This window comes from Recurvomyces mirabilis (genome assembly GCF_035927965.1).
Source record: "Recurvomyces mirabilis strain CCFEE 5264 chromosome Unknown scaffold_26, whole genome shotgun sequence".
NCBI lineage: Eukaryota > Fungi > Ascomycota > Dothideomycetes > Mycosphaerellales > Teratosphaeriaceae > Recurvomyces > Recurvomyces mirabilis.
Window position 1 is genome coordinate 47050 of NW_027041960.1, and position 13171 is coordinate 60220.

At 52.4% G+C, this 13171-nt stretch overlaps 5 protein-coding genes across 5 annotated transcripts; 3 read left to right on the forward strand and 2 right to left on the reverse strand.

The window, feature by feature from the left end:
• Window positions 1–455: 455 nt before the first annotated feature.
• Window positions 456–980, forward strand: LTS14_008512 (uncharacterized protein; the record flags this gene model as incomplete). Its single annotated transcript, XM_064841200.1, has 1 exon — window positions 456–980. One exon carries the CDS (start codon window positions 456–458, stop codon window positions 978–980), a length of 525 nt encoding a protein of 174 aa, XP_064691064.1.
• Window positions 981–2041: 1061 nt separating this feature from the next.
• LTS14_008513 (uncharacterized protein) lies at window positions 2042–4672 on the reverse strand (the record flags this gene model as incomplete). Its single annotated transcript, XM_064841201.1, has 7 exons — window positions 2042–2316; window positions 2372–2497; window positions 2553–2861; window positions 2926–3062; window positions 3115–3537; window positions 3602–3621; window positions 3677–4672. 7 exons carry the CDS (start codon window positions 4670–4672, stop codon window positions 2042–2044), a joined length of 2286 nt encoding a protein of 761 aa, XP_064691065.1.
• Window positions 4673–5923: 1251 nt separating this feature from the next.
• Window positions 5924–7787, reverse strand: LTS14_008514 (uncharacterized protein; the record flags this gene model as incomplete). The annotated part of the gene is made up of 2 exons (XM_064841202.1): window positions 5924–7273; window positions 7329–7787. 2 exons carry the CDS (start codon window positions 7785–7787, stop codon window positions 5924–5926), a joined length of 1809 nt encoding a protein of 602 aa, XP_064691066.1.
• Window positions 7788–8613: 826 nt separating this feature from the next.
• Window positions 8614–9849, forward strand: MCT1 ([acyl-carrier-protein] S-malonyltransferase; the record flags this gene model as incomplete). Its single annotated transcript, XM_064841203.1, has 1 exon — window positions 8614–9849. The coding sequence occupies one exon, from the start codon at window positions 8614–8616 to the stop codon at window positions 9847–9849; it is 1236 nt and encodes a 411-aa protein (XP_064691067.1).
• Window positions 9850–11430: 1581 nt separating this feature from the next.
• On the forward strand, window positions 11431–12972 carry GDH3 (NADP-dependent glutamate dehydrogenase; the record flags this gene model as incomplete). Its single annotated transcript, XM_064841204.1, has 4 exons — window positions 11431–11476; window positions 11536–11811; window positions 11866–12153; window positions 12209–12972. 4 exons carry the CDS (start codon window positions 11431–11433, stop codon window positions 12970–12972), a joined length of 1374 nt encoding a protein of 457 aa, XP_064691068.1.
• Window positions 12973–13171: the final 199 nt, after the last annotated feature.

The following is a 13171-nucleotide window of genomic DNA, read 5'->3' on the forward strand; positions in this document are numbered from 1 at the left end:
CATCCCTTCCGTCTAATCTCATCACTACATGTACCTATCGTAACAGAAACATTCGTAGATCAGCGTGGCGGCATGTCCTGTTCGTGATGGATGGTGAGAATGGTATTGGACGGCAGTGTGGCGAAGCGTAACATTAGCACAGCGCGAATGATACCCACTAGAATGGTTGGCTTACCATGCAGACATGCTAAGCCTGTCACATAAGTTCCGTGGAGTAAGACAAGGCCGGATACTTGAACGGAAACCAGTCTACGTCCCTTAACGCCATCTCCCCTGGTTCCAGACACATCTCTGCACCAACCAGCCGTGGACGGCTACTTGCAGCACAAACAAAAAGTCATCACCTGTGATCCATAAGAACTTCGAGCCTTCCTCAGCACAAATGGCGAACGAGACTGCTTGACCTTCTCACCATCCCGACCCAAGTGATCCACTGTCCTTGCATTTGCCTCAACATGTCGACAGTTGAGGATGAGCAGTCTGCAGTCCCGATCAACCGCCAGGACCAAGCACATCTCCTCAGCATCACACCAGAACTCATGCTGATCATCTATGATTACGTCTTCGCAGACCTAATTGCAAGAGCAAAAGACGCCACGTCCCAAGCAGAAATCACGGGGATTCTCCAGCCCACGATCATTCACATCTGCAGAACAATCCGCCGCGAGATCGATACCAAGTTCGGTAGCCTACTGGTAACGATATCAGGCGTCATCAAGGAGCCACTAGACAAGGTGCCGGCAGCTCTCGATGTTGACCTGACGCAATACAACTCAGGCCTGCCAACAGTCGCCAATATCGACAGTCTCATGGTGAAGGTGGAGCATGTACAAGCATTAGTTCTCGAGGTGGGAAAGAAGATGGAAGTGTTGATGAAGATTTCGGATGCGCTTCCAGATGATGACGAAGGCTTTGCTATCTCGGCTCGTGATGCAATGCACCTATTTGCGCCCTTGGAGGAGATCATGGAGTCGCCTTAGAGGGGAGGCGCGTCTGGTGTTTTTGGCCTGATCTACGGCATCCAGGGTGGACTTGTAGATGTGGGAGCTAGTCGGATGCTTGTTCTGCGAGGAAGGTGCTGATCAAGCAGAAGTCTAAGACTGAGCGTTCCGGACACACACGTGCAGCTTGGGTCACCGACGTGGTATGGATGGGTGACACTCCCCCGGATAAATGGCCGGTGATTAGATTGCGTAAATATATGGTGTGAGCACACGACAACATGGTATAAATACAAAATGGAACATGACTCTGCTGATCATCCATCCCACCCTGCTCAGCTATCCTAGCAGCTGGGCATGTTTCCCAGTACAAAACGTGATCCGTCTCAGCTCTCTTCTATTTTTCCCCCCAAGTGATCTTCTGCTGACAACATCGATCATCTTACGGCTGCACGACGTGTAGTCATGTGGTGTGTCCTTTGATCGTCCACAAACAATACTCACCCATGGCGGCGTGACAGAATGTGGCATTGCTCGCGCCAAGACCTCCACGGGCATCGTTTACGACAAAGCGTCGGATGATGAGATCATGCGTGGGCCCAACAACCCAAGCGACTGATCCATGCAAATCATTGAACTGCCTCCTGTGCTTCAAAGCCTTGTCGCTAAGTTTTGTGGTACTTCTGAGAGCATGTCTCGCCCTGTGCTCAAGCTGCTCACGAACATCCACGGACAAACACATGGCCCCACACCTCCTGTGTTGTGCAGAATGTCCTCTCGTCGCCAATTGCCCGACGAACGTGGCCTGCTCAATTGTCTTGCATACAGATCATCATTTGAAGTGTGTCCATGGCGTTGTCGTTCGCAGAGCCTTCGCCAAAGAAGCTCGCTTGTGAAGATCATGCGGTTAATCCGGCGAACTTGCAAGACCAAGGTCTTGCACTGCTACCGGTCTAACAGCAAGGCGCTCCTTGGAAGCAGGGTCGTCGACTTGGTAAGATCTGACGATGATGTCCGGTACATCAATTGTCTCTTGCGAGCTCCGCAGACCATCTGCGGGAAGACCTGTACGAAGTCGCACGATTCGGAGCAGCGTCGTGTCATCGACCGGGAGGTCCTGCTCCCATTGGCATTCCCAATCCTGGTGGCGGCCCCATCCCAGGTGGTCCTCCAACCCCAGGCGGCCTACCCATGCCAGGAGGCCCACCACCAGGCGGGCCCATACCTGGACCAAACTTTGGCGTGAACCTGCTCAACTTCCTGATCCGTGCACCATAGACGAAGAAAAGCATGGGTACTGGTATCAGGGCCACAGCAACAAAGCCTAGAACGGAAGTTGCCCACGCCACGCCCAAGCCCTGATACATATATGATGCTGTGATGTAGGTGTCAGCTATGTCTCAGCTCTACGCCTCCCCGGATGTACTCACCGAACAAAGGAAAGGCTGCGCCGAACAGAGAGCGAATGATGGTGTTGCCCGCAATGGCACTATTGGCAAACATCATATAGACGTCCACAATATAATTGATGCCTTGCAAGAAGATGAGCACAATGCCTGCCAAAACGTCATCAGTACTTTCCATCACAAAGGTCGGAGTTGGAATACTCACCGAGTCCCACAGGTGCTCCAGAAATAATCTGAGGTATCGGTGTGAGATCTGGTGACGAGGTCCAGCCAAAGACGAACAAGCCTATCGGTAAGGCAACTGCGCCAACCATCATTGGCACCAGTCTTTCTTCCGGCGGTACCGAGCCCTTCTGCTTGAGGATCCGAACATAGCGCGTCTTGACGAAAGCAAAGTTGACCAAGCCACCCATACATACGCCTACCATGACGCCGAGGAAGGGCAAACCGCTGAGGCCAAGGCTCCAGTGCCGTTCCTGAACATAGGATATTGGGAACGAGACGAAGAAGAGATCTGAACTTCGCATTAGCATCCTTCGTACTCTCGGTGTCCATTCCTTGACACTCACACAATATACCGTAGATGAATGAAGTGTAGAGCGTAATAAGCAGCAATATTGGCTCGTACACGAGCATCATCACAGGTTTGGTGAGGTATTTGTTGGCGATGGCGTTCATATTGATCTCGATCTCGTCGGCAGGCGCATGTATCGCCCTGGTCGCAGTCAGCTTGTGCAGTCGTGGTCGAACATACTATCAAAGCATACCAGTTCTTCGTAGCGAATCGTAAGGCTCTCGCTCTCCGCTGCAGCAACACCGGACCGAATGACTCGTCCACGACAGCCCAGCCGATTGTGCCAAAGGAGAATACAGCGATCAGTGTGACCCAGGCAGTCCATCTCCAGCCGAAACCAGTAGTCTCTGTCAGATAGCCTCCAACGATTGGTCCGCCTGTTGGTCCCAAGAATGTTGCGATGCTGAAGATGCTCACAGCTACTCCTCGATCAACAGGTGCCCAGAAATCCGCGAAAGTACCTCCGATAATGGTTAAAGGCGCACAGCCGAAGAAGCCTGCCATGAAACGACAGATGAAGATCGTGTAGACATTTTGAGCTACAGCGACTGGAATTTGAAAGATGCCGAAGATGGCTACACCGATGAACATGGGCCATTTGCGGCCGTAGAGCTCGCTGTAAGGTATGAAGTCAGCATTTCTGGTTTGTAGAGCAAGTCCAAGAATCATTGTGTGCATACCTGGCTGGACCCCATATTATCTACTGGTTATATCAGTCACTGGACAATCGGATAAGAGGTCACTTATTAACTTACCGGTCCAAATGCAAATCCAAGCACAAACAAAGAAGTAGACAATATCATGACTTCGTCCGAAACATTGAAGTCCTGCGCAGCTTGATGTGTACCGGGACTGAAGACGCTAGACGCAAACGTTACAGTGAACGTCACGAAACCGAGCACAAAAGTCGTCATCCATTTCTTTCCTCGACTCCAGTTCATAGGATTGCCAGGATCGTTCGGACCATCCCAAAGTACAAGATTCGGGTCCGCTCCAGCTCCTGGAGGCCCAGGAGGCGCTGGAAAGACAAAGGGTGGTTGCGGCGATAACGGAGCGCCTTTCTCGAGGTCTGGAGAGCTGGCATCTGGTTCTGGTGAGACTGTGCCTGACTTCAGCGCATCTGGGAGGGATGGCAGTGCGCAGATGACTCGTCCGTCTGTCGTATTCTGTCGTCTCAATGGTATGCGAGCTTTTGGGTGTGACGGCACTCGGGATAGTCTGCTGCGGATGGACGAGGCAGAACGACCCATCATTTGTTTGTGTCGAGCTGACGGTGTACGTCTTACAAGCCCTTGCACGCCAGCTTCTTCAGCTTCGTACGCATCAGCTTTAGCCCACTGTTCTTGCTGGTCACCCCGCGTTCTGGACATCTCCAGTTCATAACCGTCATTCGTAGGACGTTCGTTGGATGTCAGCGCTCTAGCAGCCATAGCCGTGTGGTACGAAGCATCTTCATTTGAGGTGACCTCTGGGTTCGCCTCATAGTCAAACAGATATGCACTGCCAGACAGTCCTGTTGTTGCGCTGATTGTGCTCAGGCGGTCGTAGGCGGTAGGTTGGACAGAGCGTCGATAGGAAGACCGCCGTCGTGAGGCAGTAGTCCTTCTCGCAAGCTCCTCGTTCGTTGTGACAGCTTCCGGGCTAAGAGAAGTCGACATTTGGGTGTCGCCATTGATTCTGCGCATACGATTGATTGTGCGATAGCTTGCTCGATTCGACATATTGTCTTGTGATTTGTGGTGGTCGGCCATTTGGAATTCGTGCTCTCGTGTATCCGCACTTTCGCGACTAACCTGTCGTCCCCAGAAACGAAGCTGCTTCCTTGATGACACTCCTGTGGCTGTTCACGACCCTCGATTTGACTGTCAAATGGAAGAAGAAGAGGAAAGCAGGAGAAGTGTGCTGACCCACATCTGCTTACTTACATGTCGGGAGTACAACCTATCGACCCAGAACGGTGAGATTGCAACGCATTTCCCTAACCTCAAGCCTATCGATCCTCGAGAAAGCCAGTGACGCCTGATTGAGATTACCCGTTTTCCCACCCAGACTCGGGACGATCTGCAGGCATTCCAACGAAGAAGGTCAAGCGTCAGCCTCGTGCGACTACAAGGTTCATGCGCGCTGCGTTAGGCATGGCGTCTTGAGGAGTGGGTGTTATTTAACGAGAGCGCTCTGATGGGAAGACCAGGTCATCCAGATCCCAGTGATAGCATGGGAACTCGGGTTCTCAGAAGTCGCGTCCTGTCAATACCATCCGCGCCTCATCCGGCGGCTTTTGAGCGATACAGAAACACCGACATAACCGTTTGAAAGACTGGGGTGTAAACGTTGCTTGTGCCTCCCTAGGAACATTATTATTGTAAGCAGACTTCAGGGCAGTGTTCAGCCATGGCGCAAGGTAATTTTGACTTCGATAGTGGCCCGTCCCGCTTGAGGTGCTCGCCGAATATGAACTCTATGGAGTTGCTTTCTATGTCGAAGAGTGGATTGTCTGCAGGTGAGAAAGTCAATAAAGCCATCGAAAACACAAACGTGATACATTCAGCAAGGCCCCCAGAAGTGCATCGCCATCATCAGATGCGGATATCTGCTTGATATGCCTGAGCCGAACATAACAGGGTGTGACACCGTTCTGAAGAAGGAAGTCTGGATCAGGGGCAGAAGTAAAAAAGTGGGTTCAGCCTTATTACGGCAGCAACTCTAAAGCCACTCCTAATTGCCGATCGCCACCATCGTCTCCCACTTCTCGAGGTGTGTAGAAACTCACGAAAATCAGATTGTAGAGGCAAGAGGCAGGAAGAAATGGGGGCCTACTCGCTCACTATTAACTAAGCAGCAAGCCGCTCCATCCAGCAACCCCGCGCAGTCCCATGATGAGCATAACAAGCTCCCTCTACCCGACTTTGATCCCAGTACTTCATGGCAATACCGTAGCGTGCTATCTCTACAGAGAATGGGCGTGCGGACGCCGATCCTGCTCTGTCCCTCAATTCTCGCTACTAGAATGTACCCTTCTGCACCAGCTTCAAGGTATCGTCGGTCTCGTCCCACGCTTTTCGCAGGTGTTTCAGGCCACGGCGAGCCAGACCAGCATCACGATTGCGATACACCGAATCGATGAAGCGCACGTCAAGTGGCGAGACTAGGAAGCGTTTGTGCTCGGCCTCGAACCGGGCATAATCCATGCCATACTGCTCCTGAACATTTGCATGCAGGTGCTCTCGAACACGTCTGTTCAGACGAGCGTGCTCCTGGCCTGCTTTGACCGAGGCCACGTCTGTACCGCCCGTGACCAAGGCTTTGGCATTGAACCAGATCAGTTTCGACTTCAAGGCCGCGGCGTATATGCTGTCAAGTTGTGATTGCGGAATGGGTGAGTATGCCAAGTTGACATAGCGTAGCTGGGTTGCGGTCGTAATCAAATTGATGATTGCGGGAACGTTCCCAGCTGCGAGCCAATTGAAGCGCATACCAAGATCCTCAGTCGCATAGCTCTGGCCAAGATCGATCGTGCTGATACTAGGGTGCGTGGATAGTGCAGTGGCGAGAATGATCACCGTTCTCAGACCACAGGACTGTAAGGACAAGCGCGTCAGAGAAGTGTTGTTCTGTACGCCTGTTGCCAGGTGAGCAGCACCTTCGTCCCCGATAGGATTATTCGACAAGTAGAGCGACTGCAATGAGCAAAACGGAGTAGCGAGGTAGTCGGCTATTGCCTTGCACGCTCGAGCACCGATGCCGTTAGCATTGAGATAGATGTGAAGGAGTGCGGTAGGCTCGCTGTGGGCAGCGAGCAAAGTAAACAGCTTGGCCACGCCGACATCACCCAGCTCTGTCTGGTCAAGATCGAGAGTTCGCAGCTTGACAGTTCTTGTAATCAAGCGGAAGACGTCCTCGGCCACCTGAGGACTAAGCGGATTGCGTTTGAGCCAGATGTTGGTAATGGCAGTAGACTGGACCATGCTGTCGACTAGTATGGAGAAGCTGGCACCATCTATACAATTACCAGCAAGGTACCAGGTCTCAAATTGGTCCGGCTGGTCAACAATAGAGTCGGCGATGGCTTGAGCACCTACTGGGCCAATGATGTTATTGCCGAGCAAGAAATGTTTCGAGAATGTGTTGCTTTTTAGTGAGTCCATCAAATCTTGGATATTGCGTGGACCGGTGGCCATTTTGCAGAGATCGACACGCCCATCTGAGTATAGTGCACCTTTCTCAAACTCGATGAGCTCGATCTTGTAGTACGGCTCAGTGCCTGTGGTGCTGGAAGTTGCTGTGGACGGGTTAGAAGCAGGCTCATGAGTGCCGCCGTTACCCAAATGAGCAAAGAAGGGCGCCAATGACTCCTACAATTCTGCATTAGTATCTCAGTCATGATCAAAACAAAGTTAGTGCACATACTTTGTCGGACACCTCCACAGGCATAGGCAGCGATGCTGGACCGTCCAAGGATAGCGGATCATTGACCTCGTCCCACGCGCCCTGCTTCGATATCCTCTTCACCCAGTGCGTTTTCGCATTATGAGCTGTGGCATCTTCGATGGCTTTACGACGTTGCTTCAACACCATTGCTCTGAGCATGACTATGTCTTTCTCGTACTGGATGATGGACCCAACATCTTGTGGGGTGGCCGACGGATGTAAATCGGAGGCGACGATATGTGCAAGCTCGTGTCGCGCTGATCGACGGCGAGGCGCATTGAGAAACTCCTCATCAATGGCGACATCATCGTTTTCAGCTTGGTTGTCGCTGTCGGCGCTTATGATCACCTTGGCCAGGTTGGTACGAACAAGTCCAGTCCAATAGTCGACCGTTTGCTGGGAGTAGGATATGACGTCCTCATCTGTGCGCGAAGCCATGGTTTTTGTTATGCCTTGTCTGCGTGTCACAATCAAATGTCGTTCCCAAGGAGAAGTAATATATGTTGCGCTGCTCTGCTGCTTGGCATGACTCGATTCATGACTGCACAGAATTCATTGGCACGTCATCAACTCAAACACTTTGGACCGGTGAGGAGCATTGATGACTCAATGCAGGGATCCTGTAATAGTGGATGTCGGCAGGAATACTGAGAGTATTTCACGATTCGGACAGTGCCATCAGCCGCACACTTGAGGGCTGTGTGATTGAGCTCTTGAGGTGGCTGTGTCGGTCAAATAGAACCTGGTTCCATTTCAGTGGGCAGTGATAATCCTCTATTGGGCTTCAGTGTGACCATTGAAATCTACGATCACCTGCCATTGAGCTATCGAGGACAGATGTTTTCATGTTCGCTACATTGACTTGCTGTAGGGTTGCCGGCGGACAACTTCGCCAGAGACATCTATCGCCATGACCGACCAGCACCAACTGCAGTAGTAGAAGAGAAGTCTTGTACCCTGGCGAGATTACCACATATTGGTGATCTGGTTGTACGGTCTCGTCCTGTCGTGAGGAATGTCAAGTAGTCCAGCAAAGGAGGGAGAGGAGCACAGCCGGGTCCACCCGACCTCCTCGGATGTAGAGTGGTGTGAGGGCTCTGCCCGTATACACAACTACTATTGTTGACAACGGCAGTAGTCCTCCTGAGTACAACGTGAGGAGACCCGGAAGCTGTCATGCGATACACACCGTAGAGCACGCTATATACCAGCCGCCCTTGACTAGAGTTTCTACAACGACGTACATACCGTCGCCGAAGCCACCATGGCATTTCAAGCTCCTCTAGCCATACACCATACCTCCACAGGTCAGATGACCTTCCGATCCCTACTGAGACTGCCAGCAGCTCTTCGTACAGCTGCGTGGAAAACGTCCCAAGCACGATGGCAGTCTACAACAGCTCCGAAGCACCCGAAGACTGCCATCTTCTTTCCAGGTCAAGGCGTCCAGAGAGTGGGCATGACAACAGACTGGGCAGAAGCCTTTCCACGAACTGTGAAGCCTATGCTCGAGGAGCTGGACGAGACACTCAAAGTGCCATTGAGTAAGATTATCGCGGATGGGCCGAATAGCAAGCTTACGGCGACGGAGAATGCACAGCCTGCGATCATGATGACCTCGATCATTATCCTGCGCGTGCTGGAGCGCGAATTCGGCTTCAAGACGTCGGAAAGGGTGGATATCACTCTGGGTCACTCTCTGGGCGAGTTCGCAGCTCTGGTAGCTGCTGGATACCTCCGACAACCAGATGCACTACGCCTGGTGAGAAGGAGAGCTGAAGTCATGGCGCGATGCTCAAAAGAAGTTGGCGAGGAGGTTGGAATGGTGGCCTTAGTATGCGAGTCAGACCACCTCAGCTCCATGGTGGATGCCATCCACGAATTCCTCGGCCATCATAATGAAGGCTCGAAAGCAGATAGTGGTCCGGACTACGAGTTGCCTGCCGTGCAGCAAGTTCTGATCGCCAATGTCAACGCCAAGAATCAGATTGTGCTCTCCGGCAGTATCAGGCGTATCAGCGAGCTCTTGACCCATCTTCGTCAATTCGCTGGCCATGACCCACGCGCAGTACGGCTGAAGAGCGACTCACCGTTCCACAGTCCCCTAATGAAGCCTGCGTCGGAATTGATGAAGAAGCTCCTGGACCAGCCATCCCAAGCTGCTAAAGGTGAAGACACGGTCGTCTGGCCGGGCATCATGCCTTGCGTGTCCAATGTCTCAGCAAGACCATTTGAGAGCCAGCAGCAGCTTAAGGACTACCTTGCTCGGCAATGCGTGGAGACCGTACTCTGGCACGATAGTATCATCTACCTTCACAAAGAGGAGAAAGTGAAGCGGTGGGTTGGCATTGGGCCTGGCAAGGTTGGACGAAACCTGGTCGGTAAGGAGGTCGGCATGAAGGGCGCGGTGAAGGGTGGTGGTGTATGGGGTATCAGTGATCCACGTGAAGTGGAAGCCGTGCTGCGCGACCTTGAGATGACTGAGCATGCCGAGGAATGATGTTAAATACGACACAATCTTGGCACCTTATTGTGGACACCAAGTTCTGCAATGCCTTCCAACGAGATGGCATGTGTCCAGCTGCTGTGCTGAAAACCAGCATCAAACCTACAGTACCTATAACCACACCACAAGCCACCAGAGACAATGGCGACCTTCTCTACGTCGAAGCAAATCCAGGCCCTCCAGCCATCACCATCGGAGAAGCATTCTTTCTGCATGAAGTCGACTCTCAGAACGTAGGCAATACTACTGCTTCCACAACATCAGCTCGCTGAAACTGCATGCCTGTGCGAACGATTCGGTCAGCCCGCTTGAAGCGTTCCTCATGGGGCCAGGACTAGCACCATACTACAAGATGAAAGCCTTTTTTGCGCTAGGTACATTGAACGAGAGCAGAGTAAGTATGGCAGTCAACCGTCACTTCTACACCAAGGCGAAGGCAGTGTTGAAAAAGTGTCGTAGGGCGTACACGAAGCAGGCGGATGTGGCGCTGCTGATGCAGGTTGAGAGGATTATTGAGGAGGAGATGGAGTAGAATCAGAAAGACCCGCTAGCGTCCTCGTTTTGTACACTTCTTGATGAGTGGCTGGACGTAGGGATGGCGGAATGCTAATGTAAAGGCAGTGGATGGCCTGCTGGGGGATTGATGAAGTTGCACAACTTGGAGAAACGGGACCACAGCCCTCACGACGACGTTATTCCAACGGCATTCCAAGATTGACATCTACCTAGTCTAGTAGCGAATGGAAAATTGCCGCTGGAGACCAACCAAGAAGACAAGTGCGGGATCAAAGTACTTGCACGTCGTGCTTCACCGACTGGTTTCAAAGGCCAGAAGCATCCCGTATCGCGCACAATAGTTGAGGGCGCGAGTAGCCGATGAAATGCATCGTAGAGCAAGAGCGGACGGCAGGAGGTTCTCGTCGTGAATGGCTGTCTCGTCACAAGACTTCTCTTCATATAGTACCGCGTACGGCCCTTCCTTGCTTCGAATGGACTATACATTTCCCCATCAAAGCTGGTATAGACAGCCCACAGCCTCGTGATCCAAGCTCTTAAGAAAGTTCCATATCAGTTCACGTGCACAACTGCCGCGTTGGGAAGCTCTGCTTTCTCCGATATCGGCCTCCCCAAAAGTGGACCTCAGCTTCTCCGGCCAAAAAGCACCAGCACACCAATCACACCTCCATGATAAGCTGCTCGGCCGCCTCTATCAGACCCAAACTAATATGTTCACCTTGACAACTACCAGATTTCACCCCGGCCAGATGAGGCGACGCGCCCTCGACCACTATCAGGATGCAGCTAGGAAGGTTTCAGGGCTCTCTGTGGTCTGGTTGGTATGGATAGGCCCGTTGTGACGTCGAGCTCTGGTGCTTTTTGGCCCGGAGGCGCTGTATTCTCGTTGAATAGGCGCGTTGGCGTTGACAGTGAATGAGGTAGCTAGTGTCTTTTGTTTACACGGAGCTTCCTCTTCTTCCCTCACACTTCTCACCTCCTTCACAAAACGCATCATCGAGCTCCAACAGCCATTGAGCCCAGAGAACGGACTCACAACACTAGAATAATACAGCAACGATGTCTAACCTTCCCTCCGAGCCCGAGTTCGAGCAGGCCTACAAAGGTAAGCCAGTGACATGGAGGCAAGGGACCGCGAGGGAAAGCCTCTAACAAAACGCACAGAGCTTGCCTCGACCCTCGAGAACAGCACACTCTTCGAGAAGCACCCAGAATACAAGAAAGCACTCCAAGTCGCAGCCATCCCAGAGCGCATAATCCAGTTCCGAGTCACATGGGAGAACGACAAGGGCGAGGTACAAGCCAACCGCGGTTTCCGTGTGCAGTACAACTCTGCTCTCGGTCCATACAAGGGCGGTCTTCGATTCCACCCAACAGTCAACCTTAGCATTCTGAAGTTCTTGGGCTTTGAGCAGGTGTTCAAGAATGCTCTTACTGGCTGTAAGTCCTCAGCTTGAGGTTGAGAAGATGTTCTGGAGCTTACGAGTTATGCAGTGTCAATGGGTGGTGGCAAAGGTGGCGCCGACTTTGACCCCAAGGGCAAGTCCGACAACGAGATCAGGAAGTTCTGCGTATCCTTCATGCGTGAGCTAAATAAGCACATTGGAGCTGACACTGATGTGCCGGCTGGTGACATTGGTGTCTCGCCACGAGAAATTGGTTGGATGTTCGGTGCTTACCGAGCCGAGAAGAATAAGTGGGAGGGTGTCCTTACAGGCAAGGGCGGCAACTGGGGTGGTAGCTTGATCAGGCCCGAGGCTACCGGCTACGGTCTTGTATACTGTGAGTGAGCTCGCATCGTACGAAGGTGGACAAAGTATGCTAACGTTAACCACAGACGTCCAACACATGATCCAATACGCTAGCGGTGGCAAGGAGTCGTTCCAAGGTAAGCGAGTCGCGATCTCCGGATCCGGAAACGTAGCACAATACGCCGCCCTCAAAGTCATCGAGCTAGGCGGCACCGTCATCTCCCTCTCCGACAGCAAGGGTGCTTTGATCGCCACAGACGAGAAGGGCATCACACCCGACCTTGTCAACTTCGTCGCCGATCTCAAAGTCAAGCGCAAGCAGCTTTCCGAGCTGGCAGAGAGCTCAGAGTACAAACAGAAATTCAAGTACATCGAGGGCGAGAGGCCGTGGGTGCACGTCGAGAAGGTTGATGTTGCTCTTCCATCCGCGACGCAGAATGAGGTTAGTGGTGACGAGGGCAAGAAGTTGATCGAGCTGGGCTGCAAGTTCATTGCCGAGGGCTCGAATATGGGTTGCACACAGGAGGCTATCGATGAGTTTGAGAAGGTGAGGAAGGAGAAGAAGGGCGAGGCGATCTGGTATGCTCCCGGCAAGGCTGCGAACGCTGGTGGTGTTGCCGTGTCGGGTCTCGAGATGGCACAGAATAGTCAGAGGCTGAAGTGGACTTCTGAGGAGGTTGACGACAAGCTGAAGGGCATCATGAAGCAGTGCTTTGAGAACTGCTTGTCGACTGCCAAAGAGTACGTGCCGACGTCCGATGGGGAGTTCCCATCGCTGGTTGCAGGTGGAAACATTGCTGGGTTCAGCAAAGTCGCTGCGGCCATGAAGGACCAGGGCGATTGGTGGTGAGCGAGCGAGTCGATGTGGGAAAGGCTAGAGATACGACGATATGATAGATGCTGTATATGATCGGCTGCACAAACGACTCGACTATGCATTGGATCTGACTTGGTATATGAGCTCTGCCATACCAGAGGACTTGCGTACCTACCAGCTATACGAGTGATGTAGTTCTAAATCGAAGCGCTGGACGGCTTATATTGCTGCT